This window comes from Arvicanthis niloticus, chromosome 4 (assembly GCF_011762505.2).
Source record: "Arvicanthis niloticus isolate mArvNil1 chromosome 4, mArvNil1.pat.X, whole genome shotgun sequence".
Lineage (NCBI taxonomy): Eukaryota > Metazoa > Chordata > Mammalia > Rodentia > Muridae > Arvicanthis > Arvicanthis niloticus.
Genome location: NC_047661.1, coordinates 49744645 through 49759610, shown reverse-complemented (window position 1 = coordinate 49759610; position 14966 = coordinate 49744645). Strand labels below are relative to the sequence as shown.

Sequence of the window (14966 nt, the reverse complement as noted above, 5' to 3'; positions counted from 1 at the left end):
AAAAAATAAAGCCTTTGAACTGGTAATATTTCAGAGATCAGCTGCTAACTAATGCCCTTTAAGACACAAATTAACACAATAAAACACTAACAGATCACTGGTTACAAAAGGCCCGTCATGCTCATTGACTACAGCGGATATCGTAAAAATGGCTACACCACTGAAAACAGTCTACAGGAAAATTCCAATGACAGACGGTCCTCACTGAATTAGAGACGACATCCCAGGATTCATTTGGAAATCCAAAAGACCTCAATAACAAAAGCAGTGCTAAGCAGTCAGAACAATGCTGGCCGTATCACAATATCCGAACTCATACTACCGAGCCAGTCATCACCGATGGCGATGGCGCTGGGAGAACTAGGTTTCCACAGGCAGGGAGAGAAATCAGATCTGCATCTCAAAGACCTTGATTTAAAACCTGAAACACTGAAAACTGTTAGAGGGAAACACTCCAGGATTCAGGAACATACAAGAACTCTCTGAAAAGGACTCCAGGGTCACAAGAGAGAACCCCAAATACTACAAATTAGACTATATGAATTTGAAATGCTTCTGCACAGCAAAGGAAACTATCAGGAGTTTGAACATACAACGTACAGACTAAGAGGAAATGCACATCAAATACATCAGACCAGAGGTGGTGCTGTCAATAGGTAGATCAGATATAAACACCGAGACCCACAAAATATCCCACTAATATATGGGCTATAATATATGTGGCACTTCTCACAAGACCAAATATTACCAAAAATGTTCAACATGCTTAGTCATCCAGAAATACAAATGGAAACTTGTTCAAGATTCTATTTAACCCTAGTCAGCCCGGCTACCACCAAGGAAACAACAAAACATGCTGTGGAAGACGTGACGGGGAAAGAGGAACCTTTACTTACTGCTAGTTGGAGTGAAAACTGGTACAGCTACTATGGACTAGACGGGGTTTCCCCCAGAAAAGATAAGAGAACTACCATACGAGCCAGCTACACCCCTCATGGGTATACACCCAAAAGACCCTGTCTTCTGCCGTGGAGACGTTGTTCGCAAGTGTTTGCTGCTGCTGCTGCTTTAACTAGTGTCACAGTAGTTAAGAAATGGAACTTGCCTAGGTGGCCATCAATACAGGATGGACAAAGGGATGTATAAACACACAATGGAGTTTTATTCAGACACGGAGCAAAATGGAACCATGACACCTGCAGGAAAATGGGTGGAAATGAGAAGTATCACGATCATGGTGTGCGGGAGCGAGGGAGCGAGCGAGGGAGCGTGCGTGCGTGCATGCGTGCGTGCGTGCATGCGTAGGAAGCTAAGTCATGAAACTAGAAAGGAGACCACAAGAAAGAGAAAAGATCTTAAATAGAGGAGAAAAAAGACGTGGAGTGGAGTAGAAGGGACAGGAAAGCAGAGAGAGCTGTGGGGAGGGGAAGGGTTGAGCAGGAGGGGGTGGGAAGGAAGATCATGGAGAACAAAGCGACATGGTGATTTCATAACGGAACACGTTAATTTAGGTGCTAATTCTAAATTAATGAGACAAAGAAACATAAAAATGAAACGAGTTAAAGATATAAAGGGTGGGAGATTTAGTTTTGCTCAAACCCTGAAAATGTATACATTTTAAAAATAGGTCTGAAAAATTTTTGTCATGGTACAAAGCAAACTAATTAGAAGTTAAAAACAAATCGCTGGAAAATCCAGAAGCATCATACAGGAAACAGAAACCTCACACATGCCTCCCTCTCCTTATGGCCACTTTTCTATTCTTCGCTCTCACCCATATTCTGACTAAGCCAAGTGTCCCGATTTAGACTATTTCGTGGACCTCACAAATCACAAATACTTCTTGTTAATGCATGCGCAAATCTTACTTCTAAATGACTATTAATATACCAAAAGGCAAGTAACAAGTTCTTGCGCCCTATCACCTAGTGATTTGGATTCCGCTAATCCGAAGGCAGCCTGGGTAAGTGTGTTAGCACTCATTAACCAGAACAGACTAACATAAGGCTGGCTGATGCTTCGCAGAGCTACAGAACACTGCTCACTATTTTTCACAGATAAAGCCTCTGAGAACAATTTGATCCTTTTTTTTTTCCTTCTTCAAAGAATTGCCATATTTACCTACTAGACCAAAAAACCAAAAAGTCAACATAGATGCCTGTTGTTTTCGAGAATAGGAAAAGCAGACAACTAATATGCATTGCATTTCTAGGAGGCAAAGAAGAGTACCTTTTAGTGCTAAGTCTTTACAAAGGGCCAGATTTGCGGCTCTCTACAGAGTCCACTGACCTTCTACAGCACAGAGCCGATAATCTAATGCCTTTCAGAAGCACACAGCTCCAGCCCTGTGGTGGCATTCTAGTCCACACCAGTATCTCCAGTGCCAACCCTCACATCAGGCACTGCTATCGGTTCATGTAGAAGTTTTCCTGGATTCCTGGATTTCCTGGATGTGACACAAAAGCAAGAAATTATCCAACACACTGCACCTGTTCTGAAGGACAGTGCGCTTACCTCCGGTCTCCTTCTTCACCTCAGTGCTGCAGCTTCCTTGACCTAAGCTCCTCCTCCCTCCACAGGCCCTGCTGTTCAACAGCAGCCTTGGATCCTGGCCTGCTTCAGCTCAGGGTCTTTGGCCTGCAGGTCCCAGATACCCACTGAATTTCTCATTTCTCATCCAGTAGCACCTGCTGAATCCATTTCAAAGGAACTTGGGTCATGCCTTGACTTTAGAGACTCCTAAGTGAGCTAGCCTCAAACTTGTGTGATCCTCGTGCCTTGAACTTCTAACTACTGGATCACAGGCATGTGTTACCACACTAGGCTTGCAAATACTTTATGTTTTACAAATGTTTTATAAAGCCTTTTCTTGTTTGCTTGTTTTTTTTTTCTTTCTGTACTTTTGTTTTATGTTTTAGTTCATAACAAAATATCCACTAATAGATTGGTGAGCTCCATCCCTCACTGAGGACTGTGAGCAGCTAAGGACTTCGGAGGGAGGGAGGGAGGGAGGGCCAGTTTTCTTTCAGAGTGAGACCCCTGGCAAGTCGACCATGCTCCAGTGATGGCCCCACACTCAGGAGTATGTGGGCAGCCCAAATTATACTCAATAGAGTGAGCACAAAATTGGGGTGTTTGTGAATATGCTCAAAACACGTTGTACAAAATTTTCAAAGAATAAAAATATTATATTTATAAAAGTTTGTTACTTTGGGTATTCCTTAAATCTATTTCTTTTCTCCATTGTTAAGTATTGAACCCAGGACCTCGAACACGATTAGACAAGGACCCTACAAGTCTTGGTAAGTACTGAACTCAGGACCTTGAGCAGAACCCTACAACTAAGCTGAGGCTTTAATTCTGGCAAGCTAGTGTGTTTAGAGCCTGAATATTTTTCTTTTATATCTAAAAAAAAAAAAAACCTTCTTTTTCAAGCTGGGTATAGCTCCACACACCTTTGCCAACACTATGGAGGCAGAGGCAGAAGGACCTCCAAGTTTGAGGCCAGCTTGGTCTATATAGTGAGTTCTAGGACAACCAAGGTTATATAACAGAATATGTATTTATGTATATGTGTATGTGTGTGTGTGTATATATATATATACATACATATATATATGTATGTATATATATATATGTATATATATACACTTTCTCATTACTATTATTATGTGTGGGTACATATATGTATGATGTATATGTTGTACGTATTGTGTGGGTCTATATCTTCTCTCCTTCCAGGAGATCAAATTCAGGTCATCAGTCTTGATGGTAAGCACCCTTTCCATTGAACCACCTTTATTTCAGTCTATAAAACAGGAATTTGTATAACTTAACCATAGCTCCCAAGTAACTAAGGGAAAAACCATTCAGTCATTTAGTTACTTCTGTAGCATTGTGCAGAATAACTGGGTTGTAATTCTTACAGAACAATACATTGACTATTACTGGTAATTAGCACTTTTCTAAGGAGAAATGTAGGTAATTTAAAGTTTGCTACTAGCTAACAGTGTAAACAAATAAAAAGACAAATTATTTTTAAGTACTTTAGAAATAACCTTATTAGGAGAGTTTACTTTCAATTAATGTATCAATTAAAATAATTCTTAACTTCTTATTAAATGAGGAAAATATACCTGTCAAGGACATAATAGTATAATAAAACTGCATTTTAAAAGGGTGGGGTCTATAACTAGAACCCTTATCTAATTTTTAAAAAGGAGATACCTCTCTTCTTTGGAACAATGGCAGAATGAGTTTGGTTAGATGTTACAGCCTTCCCAGTAACCTGAATAGAAATGTCCTGGAAAAGCCAAAAGTTCAAATGATATAGATTAGCTGCTAGGAGGGGAGCCAAAGTTCTAGTCAGTGGTGTAAGAGCCATGACAATGACCACGGTGCCCAGGAGATGGCTCTGCAGGTAAGGGCACTTGTCACCAAGCCTGATGACCTGAGTTTGACCTCTGGAACCCATATGGTGGTACACATACAAAACACATGTATGTGTACACAGTCATTGACACATACACACACATATACAGACATACACACAACACATACACACAACACATACAGAATAAACAAACAAATAAATTATAAAAAAATTAAAGCATCAAGGCACTGGCCATCTAAAATGATGCTTCTTGGAAGGAGAAGGCAGCTTCTCAGGAAGCTGAAAGTATACCAACTATATGATCCAGTCCCACTCTCCCATATGTACCTAAAGGAAATGGGATGAAAGTTCACATAAAGATTTATGTATAACCGGCATAGTAATTTTACTTAGAATAGCAAAAAACTAGAATTAATCCAGGTGCCGATCACCAGATGACTAAGGAATACAAGTATCTGAAGATGCAAGTCAATTCATAGTACAGAAATCAGGTCAGTGATTACACAGCTGTGTCAAAAGTTACATAAGTATTATAGAAAACATTCAAATTTACATTATCACTTATGCAATTCATCTTCTACCTCAGCTAGACTGCCTTAAATATGGGGCAAGGAGTGTGTGTGTGTGTGTGTGTGTGTGTGTGTGTGTATGAGTTTGGGCACGTGTGCTAGTGAGGACCACCTCAGCTGTCAGTCTTCCCTACCTATGTCATGTGAGCCAGGCTTTCCCTTGTTCAATACTATGTATTCCATGCTAGTCAGCCCACCTGCTTCTGGCAATTCTCCTGTCTCCAGCTCCCATCCCACAGTGGGAGGCTGAGATCACACGCATGGACTACCATATCTGGCTTTACCCAAGGAGCCAAATGCCCAGCCTAACAAATCTGCTTTTAGAGAATATACAAGATGGGGAAACAAGAGCAGAGTTTCCAGAAACAGGTTAAACATGAAAGATTACACATACCAAAGGAGAAAAGCCCTCATAACAAGACCAGTGAAAAGACACACTGGGGCACTGGGCCATTCCATACTCCACCTATGTAAAGGGTCCAAGGAGTCCTGAAATGACGTACCATATCCCACCTATGTGAAAGGTGTGTAAGTAAGTGAGTGGTGCCTGGCAGTTGTGCACACCTTCCATCCCAGCACTTGGGAGGCAGAGGCAGGTGGATCTCTGAGCTCAAGGCCAGCACGGTCTACAGAGTGAGTTTCAGATCAGTCAGGGCTGTCAGAGAAACCCTGTCTCCAAAACGAAACACACAACACACACACACACACACACACACACACGAAAGAAAAAAAAATAAGTGTGGCAGTATTAAACTAAAACCTAGAGATAGATGCAGAAGGCAGCTGTCAAGAGAGAGAGATGAGAGCTTTCGGGATAAAGGCTCTCATCTAGGATCAAAACCACCAATGTTCAGAACAATTTTTAGTCTGTGTCTGGCCCTAGCGTTCATCAAGAACTAGCCCACCCAAAAGGGAAGATAAGCCCTGGTAAGAGGACACATGGGCGGGCACAATCCTGCTAGGGACAGCCATCTCAGGGTACTTGTGGTAGAGAGATAGCACTCCTGAGCCTCCTCATATGTGACAAGCCCAAGGTGAGCCACCAGAGACAGAGATGCAGAATAGTTTCAACTTGCTGTTGGGCTTGGACCACCTGATTCGGTGGAGGTTTGTGAAGGAGCCTCCAGCACCTAGAAGTTGGTAGGAGTCGACCACCAGCGTGCTTCCACCCAGGTGATTCAGGGATTTCCCAGTTATGGCCCCAGAATCTCTCTAGCAGCCTAGCTCACATCCCTCCATCAGCACCAGGGGAGGGGTGAAGTCCCTGAACTCCACACACAAAGGTCAGCTTGGGGTTTTAAGCTCTACATGCACATGGTATGTTTTAAACTTGGCCCTAACTCTTTCCAGGATCAGGAAAGCCTAAAAGTCAAGTCACTTCTGAGACCTCAGTCTTTCTTTGGTGTTGAAGCTGAGAAGCAGGACATAGGACCTGGAGAGAGGAACTCTGGATCTCATTACTATGTAGCTCTGCAGAAGCCCAGCAGTGTCAGCAAACCTAACCCAACTCTGCCTGTGAGGAGAGACTCTGAAGCAGTGGGATTGATGGTTTCTTAGATTACTTCTGTCCTCACTGCTGAGGAATTTCAACAGAGGTCTTGTCGTCAAGGAGTCTTTTAATAATGGGTATGATGGCACATGCCTTTAATCCCAGAACTCAGGGTTAGGATTAGGAGGCAGGGGCAGGTGGATCTCTCTGAGTTCGAGGCCAGCTTGGTCTACAAAGCAAGTTTCAGAACAGCCAAGACTGCTACACAGAGAAACCCTCTCTTGAAAAGCAAAGCAAAACAAAACAAAAAAGTCTTTTAATTTATTTCAGGGAGGGAGGTACTCTATCCTTTCTATCTCCAAGTATTTAAAGTATAAAAGAGGAGGAAATCACTCCTATGTGGGAAGGAAAAATAAAAAAGAATACCCTTTCACACAAAAATCAAAACCATTTCACAAGGCTTCTCATGGGTACCTCAGACAAATCACACAGCATCTCAGGCCCTCTGTTCTCAGTTGTACGGTGGGGACTTTGGGTAAAGTCTGGGATACGTGGATGCTATAAACGCTTCTTCCTTCACTGAATAGATGAGACCCTTAAACATCTCAGGCACTGTCCCAGGCACCATGGCACAGCAGGTGCACACCTGTAATCACAGCACCTGGGAAGCAGATGAAGGACGAACATGAATTCAGGGCCAGCTTCTGCCAGATAGAGAACCTCATGTAGCCAGCCTGAGCTACATACAGCCTATCTCAAAATCCAGAGGACCTAGGTTCAGTTCCCAGCACCAATATAATGGTCATTTGAATGAGATATCACCCATAAGTCTTGAACAAACAAGACTAGTGCTAGCACTAGGAAACGAGCCAAGGGTAGGGGGTAGGATGAGGGGCACTGTTGCTCTGCTGTAGGAAGAGAGCAGCAGGAATAATCACTCAGAGCTGATGAGAGCTGAACAGTCTGGAAGAGTCATGGAACCAAACCAATAGAGCAACTGAAGACGTAACAGCAAGGACAAATCCCTGAGGTGGCTCTTAGATTATACAGTAAAGAGAACCTGGCCTCTCTCCTGTATTTTACAGCCTCCTGCTCACGATGCACCCAGCCCTGTTAATGTGTTGCCATACAACATTCTAAAGAGTAGCACAATCCAGTGGACTAGACTGCCTCCTTCAGAGGCAGGCTTTCTACACCAATGATTTGCTATTCTCCAGCTCCCGACCACCCTGTTGCTTACTCCAGGCAATGATACATAGAATTTAAATGCTGTTTTCAAAACTTTTTATAACAGAAACCCAAAGTAACAAACTTTAGATGACCATACAGTGCATACACAAAACTGAAAGCCATAGCAATCACCTGGCTTTCTGCAACTGTGTATGTATGTACTACAATGTTTTTAAGCATTAAGGAGAGTTCATAGAGATCTTCGTTTGAAAGCACCATCCTAAGCAAACATGTAGTAATAACTTTATTCAAACACAAACCAAAACGGGCCTTCTGACACAGCTCAGCATGTTAAAGCACCATCAAACCTCATGACCAGTGCTTAATCCTCGGGGTCCACAAGAAGAGACTCTCAAAGGTTTTTCTCTGACCTCCACATGTGAACCACGACATGTGCATATCCCTTACCGCAACATACGTGTGTGTGTGTGTGTGTGTGTGTGTGTGTGTGTGTGTGTTCTTTAAACTTCTTTAAACTTTAAAAAAAAGTGCAATGACTTCTAAAAATAACAAGAGCACACACACATTTTTAGAAGAGCTGGGAGCCTGGGAATCTGGGAACAAGGAGGAAGAAACTCCAAATTGCTGAAGGAAGGAAGGAGTACCTTAGGTTTTAAAGGCTGCCCACAATAATGAGAATGTGTAAGCACTGGGTTGAGAAGGGTTCTGTCTGGGCCAGTCCTTAAATGTCAAATTCCCAGAGGGCAGACAGTCTACCCTATCTCACCTTACCAGACTCTCAGCCCAGTTACGGCAATGTAACAGCTTATCTTCAATCATTGCTCAAATCCTGGGAGTTTAATGGGGAAACAGCATTGGCTGCAATGGGAAGATTCCACGTCTGTTGGTGACATGGTACACTTTGAAACGGCTGGGATTAAAACAAGTGTGTTAATTTAATAGGTAATCTCTCAAGGGACGCTAACCAATGGGCTCTGTCAACCAAAGGCGCTGACAGACACTGTGCCAATTTCTCTGTGAAACCCTGTTACCACTCTCACCCCTGAAGTCAGAAGTGCATGCACCCAATTTCCAGGAGCCTGGGAGACTCAGAGTAGCCAAATTACACCTGCGAGGCAAGCATTTTCCTACACTGCCACACAGCTGTCACACACAGAAGGCAGCTCATTTAAACTGTGCCCTTCAGCCCTATTTAGGGATATCTTGCTAATGATTTCAAATTACAACTGTTGCTTTATCTCAAACAGTGATAAAGGGAGAGCTACATTCATGATGCCTTTCTTTTAAAGTCATTTATCTGCTCTCCTCTCAGGAGAAAAAAAAATGTTGAGACAAGTACAAACCTGCCTGAGCTTATTATAGATGCAGTCCTCCTTCCCTCCCTCCTTCCGCTGCACGCTAGCACCCCTCCCTGTCTGGCTTTTCCAGAATTGAGGCAGTAGCCTCCGGTAAGGAACTGTAAGTGGTTCTTTTATCAAAACAAGAAGGGATTCGCCTACAGGGAGAGAGTCAGGCAGAGGCAGCAAGCCCCTCCCTCATCCTGGCAGTTCAATTCACCCAGTTCCTCCAGGTCAGCAATCGCTCAGGTTTCAAGGAAGAAAAGTCAGAGGAGGACCTTTAATCCATCCAAACCCAGGAGCCGGGATGGAACACACGCGCTTGCCAGATCTGAGGTGTGGGCAGGCGACTGCGTGCTTGTGCACTGGCTCAGGGCGAGACGTGAGTGGCAACGTTGGAAGACCCAAGAGGATGCACAAAGCCCCAACTATTATAGTGTGAAATAGCCCCCGCAGGCACTGACTTAGGTCAGGAAATCTCCCTAGATTTATTTTCAGGCAAGTGACTCACAACCTAGTCTCCATAAGTAATTCCATCAAAATGAGTCGCGGGTTCCTCTAACCCGACTTTCTGCTGCCCTCTGGCTGCCCCTCCCTTCTCTCCGCCCATCCTGTAAACCCAGACAGCTCACAGACAGAGCAAGCGTACCCTAGGGGAACAGGAGGCAGGCTCTCCGGCCCAGCCCCCACCCTCGGGAAGGATGAATGGGGCCATCACCGGCGAGAGCGCGGAGAAGGGGCGTGTGGGCTGCGCGTGAGGTGTGTACGCGGGTGTGCGCGCGTGGGCACGCACCCGGGCCAACTTACAGAGGTGGAGTTGGTCCTCGCCTGACCCTGGTTTCGCACCTCCTGCTCCCGGAACTGCAGCCCGGCCAGATGCTTTTCCAACGCCTCCCAGTCCATTGGGGGCGCAGGGGGCTCTTCCGGGACGCGCGTCCCGCGGTCCGGAGGCTGAAGACAGAGCCCCCCAGATGCCCGGTTCCGGCCTCCGCGCCGGCTCCCAGGAGGCTGGGTCTTCTGGATAGGTCTCCGGGGAACCCGGGAGGCATTCGGCCGGCCGGCTACCACCACGTTGCCATTGTGCCTGAGGTCTTGGGAGTCGTGAGGATGGAGGTTGCCGTTAGGCATCGGGGACGGCATAGTGGCGGCGGCGCTCCTGCTCCCGCTGCTGCCGATCCTGGCGCTCACGTCCCCTGGCTCTCGGGCCGGACAGCGGTCATCCCGATACCCTCGATCGTCCTCCTCTTCCTCCTCCTCCCCGTCCTCCTCCGGAGCCCACTCATCAATCACCTTCTTCTGGTAGACCGGGAAGGGTTCTTCATAGTCTTCCAGAGCAGACACTAAGTCCAAGCTACCCCCCGGCGACGATGAGGATTTGCACTCGGAGCAAGGGGTCACTTTGGTGGAGTTGGACTGTGAGCTGGCGCGGCTGCTGCTGCTGCTGCCGGCGTCACTGCCTAGATCCATCCCATCCTCTCGGTAATCCTGGGGGGGGGGGGAGGAGGAGGCAGAAAGAGTAAGTGGCCGGGTTGAGCCTGCTGCTCCGGCCGCCCGCTGCCCACCCCGACCTCCCCGCGCGCGGCGCCGGCCAGCCGTGAGGTGCGATCGCCCTAAGAGGCCTTGGGGCGGGAGCCAGCAGCAGCCTGAGCGGCCTCCACCCCTCCCCGCACAAGTTGACTTCCTCCGGTTAACTAACCCGCAAATTAGCAAAGGGGTGCGCAGCCACGGGCGCGCACTTTTCACCCTCATAGCCCAGGGGCGCGCGCGGACTTTGTGTTAACCATTTGACGCCAGGCGCGCCCCTAGCACTCCGCCCCAAGGATTCTCCCAAACACTTTCCCACTGAATTCTGATTCCCTGGGGGCGGGACCCTAGAGGGAGGTTGAATCTGATTTCGCACCTCGCGGGGGCACTGGGACCACCCCCAAGCTGGCCCCGCCCCGCCCCGCCCCCTCCCGGCGGCCGCTGGGAGCCCCGCGCCGGGCGAGCTCAGCTTTACTTTCTAAGGAACTGCAGTAGTCGCTGGGCATATCCCGCCTGCGCGCCTCCTCGGTCAGCCCCACTCGGAAAGGATGGGCACGGGGGCGCTGTCGGCCCACGCCCCAGCAGGATGGCTCCCCCTCAGAGCTTGCTTCCGCCAAAGGTGTCCGGGGCCCGGTGTCGCTGCAGGCGCCGCCGCCCTGGAGAAGGGAAGACGCGCCCTCCCGGCGACGGCGGCAGACCGGGTCCCGCCACGGAGCATGCCCAGAGGCTGCGGGGTGCGGCGCAGTCCGCTCGTCCGGTTTTCCCCGCCGGAGGCTGGAGCTAGAAGCCGGCTAGGAGAGCGCGGAGAGGCGAGGGCGGAGGGAGGGTACGGGCGCTCGGCTCACTGCCCCCGCCGTGTGTAAGGACCGCGCCCTGGGGAAGGGATCTGTGCCGAACGCACCTCAAGGCCTCTTGGCTGAGCGCTTTACCCAAGCAAAGCCTCCTGCAGGGCCACGCGGACCTGATACCTCCCAGTCCACGGGGAAGTCCCCAAGTGACCCTGAGAAGGACCTCCTGTCATCCTCACAAGCAAATACACAAGCCTCGTAGGAGCTCAAGTGACCAGTGGTCAGACCCTGTCATTTCCTTTCTACCTTCCCCATACCCGCTTCCTCTCCTTCACCGCGCCCTGATATCCACTTCCAAGTTCAGGCAGTGGGTGGAACCTGTTGCTTTTGCTCATATTTCCTTCCCCTTCCCAGCGGCACTGAGGGTGACCTCAGCGAGGTGTGTGTACCGCTAGGAGATAGAGTGTGAGCAGGGACGGTGTGAGCGAACGTGGAGGTCAGGAAGTGGGGTGGAGATCTACCCTGAAGGTGGGGCCAGACATCCCTTCCAACAGAACCGACCCAGAAGATTGTAAAGGAGAAAGACCCGAGTGGTGGTGCACCTAGTACACTGGTTGGCTTTGCTTACTTGGTTGTTTTTTTTTTTTTTTTTCAGGGAATTGAATAATAATAATTTTTTTAAAAATCTATGGGAAAGTTTCCAAGACCATACACGGGCTACCTGAACTTGCCAACCCTTCTTTTTAGGAAGAAGTTTGGATGATGTGAAACTATTCGCTTGGATGACGTGGACGGGTTGCAGCATACCTTTTAAGGACTAAATATTTCCTCTGAACACTCTTGCCCTGTGAGAAGTTAGCTAGGAAATGCCTCCTCTGTGGTGAGAATGGAAGCGTGCTTAACTCGACAGTGAAATGGAGAGTTTCCTTGGACTACCAGATTTAGGCCTGTAACTAATTTATTCCAGCAGGACTAGTCTGGACCAAACCCCAACCCTTGCTTGGCACCCTCCAAATGGAGGAGCAGAGGCATACTTGGGATTCCTGGGTAGGGAGTGGCTGCCACCCAGCCATCAAGGCTCTTGTGGGAGACTTGGTGCAGAGACCCTTTGTCTCAGTGATTTCCTCTCTTAGGTAAGCCCCTGGCCGGGAAATGTAATCAAACCTTGTCTGGAAGCAGCAATCCTGTGAATAACAGGAAAAGAGGCCTCTGGTCTGTCCAGCGCTTCAGACAAAAGGGACTGGTTAGGACTTAAAATATAATTCACATGAACATCTGTAAACAGCCTGCTTAGTGCCCCAAATATGTTTTGATGTGAGGGTGCAGAAGAATGCTGGCTGCCGCTGACAGGTATGCAGGTGGTCCTGTGTTCTGTGGCATAGATGGGCACAAGTACTGCCCAAAAGATCACCATGGGTCATGACCAAGCTTAGGTCAAAAAAGCTACCCCGAGTGCTGGAGAAATGGCTTAGCCAGTAAAGTACCTTCTATAAAAGCCAGGATCTGGGTGCTGCCTGTAACCCCAATATGCTGGGGTTGGACATGAAGACAGACAGATCCCTGATAGTGGGAGTCAGGCTACCCCAAACTGCAAGCCCTAGGTTCAGAGAAAAAAGAATTTCAAAATAAGCTGACGTCATAAGGCAATGTCAACCTCTGACCTCACACATTCCTACCCAGGCAGGTATACCTGCATTCACGTGTATACACACATGCATACAGTACACACACATACACGGAGCTACGTACTCTGTGGCAGATGCAAGTGAACAAATATTTGTCAGCTGGAGTGACAGACAGGAGCATTATAGTGACAGCCCAGTTTTTAAGCACCAGGACCTCCGGAGCCACCCACCCACACAGCTGGCCCACTAACTCCCTGGCCGCTCTGTGGTCTGTGATCAGGAAATGTAAAATGAAACCTAATTAAAACATTTGGCAAGGTAAATACACTGTCAGAAATGCATGGCATTTCAAATACCATGATAAACATTTTGGAATGTATCTGTTCGTTCACATTACTTTCTGACCAGATAATCTGGATCAGATGGGAAGTACCAAGCCTCCTTTTCTCCTCTATCCATGGAAAGTGCTTGGCCAGCCCAGTTACCATTCTGTTTCCAGACTTCCACCCCCTGCCAAGAATGCTCCCACTCTGGAACAGGAAGGCCTGCCAACTTCAAGACAGCAATAGTGAGCAGTTAGGTCCAGTAGGGTGGAGAAATGATTTGCAAAGTGATCTAAAAGTCCTGTCTTCTTCCTCTTTAGGGAGGCTCCTCTCAAGTTAGTTTGCTGCCTTCTTCCTTAGATCTGTGCCCTAAAACCTCTGTGAATCAGACATCAGAAATATGGGACAAGAGGAGAGGCCTACTTCCAGAACCTTCCCTGTCAATCCAGTGTTGTCATTTCTGCCTAGATTAAGAGTCCCTTTTGACCACCAACTGCCCTCACAAGTACTGCACTCTGAAGTAGTCCTGACCATTGTATGCAGCCAAGCGTAGCCTTCCTAGGAATGCAGCCTAGGAAAGGCTGACCACCAAAACTCCACAAGGGTTGCCTCTAAAGGGTCTGCTTTCCATCACCACCTCCAACTTTTCCAACCAACTTTTTTTTTTTTTTAATCATAAGTCTCAGCCAACATAACACCTCCTCCTGGAAGGTTTGGATTCTTCCTGCTCACTTAGATCAGAGGACACGTCTCTGAGCCCATGGCATCCACTGCGGTGTGATACATGCTATCAGTGTTGCTGTTTAATCTGCTTCTCTAGTAGCCTCATAGAATTACATTTTATATCACAATCCATGTCATACATCTGTTTAAAAACAAATATAAGTTTCACGAAATGTTTATTTTATGAGTATTTTATTCTAGGGTGCTAGAGGTGTAGTTCAATGGTTAGAAGGCTGATCTAGCATACCAGAGGCCCTGAGTTCGATTCCTCAAATGGTCTAAAACAGGGTGGTGACACAGGCTCAGACAATCCAGAGGAGAGAGCCTGTGGTTCAGGCCTTCATGCTTATCATTGGCCTCAACCAAAGGTTCCAAATTTTAGACCTAGTCTGAAAACTCTTGTTCTAACTTACTTAAAAAACAAAGTGTAACTGTATCTTTATACCTTGCTATGGTGATTTGAAAGTCCTTAAGTGGGATGGGATTCTGGTGTAGAAAAGAAGATACTCTGAGCTCTGTGAACAGCAGGGCTGAGAAAGAAATAATGACTTGATAGACATTTGTTGTTTGAGTCATAAAGACTTTCTTTCTTTGGTCCTCAAGATTTCTGCGAGGAAACTTTTCCTGCTCATTTGTATGTGAAGTGGTCAAGGACGGTGATATTAAGTAATTTGCCCAATGTCACAAACTGGTAAAGTAGGCAGCTGAGCCAGATCTTGACACTGGGTAGTTTGGGTTTAGAATTTTTATTCGTATTCTCTCATCTACAAGGTCAGTAGACCTTGGTCCCAGGTGGATCAATTTACTAGGGGGAAAAATGTCAGAAAGGGTCTCCTTGCAGCATTCTCAGGCTAGCTCTGTCTCCTACTTGGAATCACTGTGTGGGCAGTATTTGTGTTTGAGGAAGCTGGCTGGTACAGTGCTTGGCCTCTTAAGTTCAGCGATATTCAGCAAATTAGGATATTAAGCTGTGAAAGGAAGACTATAGGGGCTGGAGAGATGCA

At 47.0% G+C, this 14966-nt stretch overlaps 1 protein-coding gene across 4 annotated transcripts in view; it reads right to left on the bottom strand.

Annotated features, from left to right (window-relative positions):
* Positions 1–14966, bottom strand: part of Schip1 (schwannomin interacting protein 1) — a 154329-nt gene that overhangs the window by 117081 nt on the left and 22282 nt on the right. Inside the window, exons 1-2 of one of the 4 annotated variants that reach the window (XM_034499914.2) lie at positions 10979–11145; positions 9787–10464 (exon numbers count right to left, since the gene is read on the bottom strand). In XM_034499914.2, coding sequence (XP_034355805.1) covers positions 9787–10446 — 660 coding nt within the window. In that variant the 5' untranslated portion in view covers positions 10447–10464; positions 10979–11145. Of the gene's footprint in view, positions 1–9786; positions 10465–10675; positions 10816–10978; positions 11146–14966 lie in introns of those variants that run through there. The other 3 variants (XM_034499913.2, XM_076932494.1, XM_076932495.1) reach the window with 3 other exon arrangements.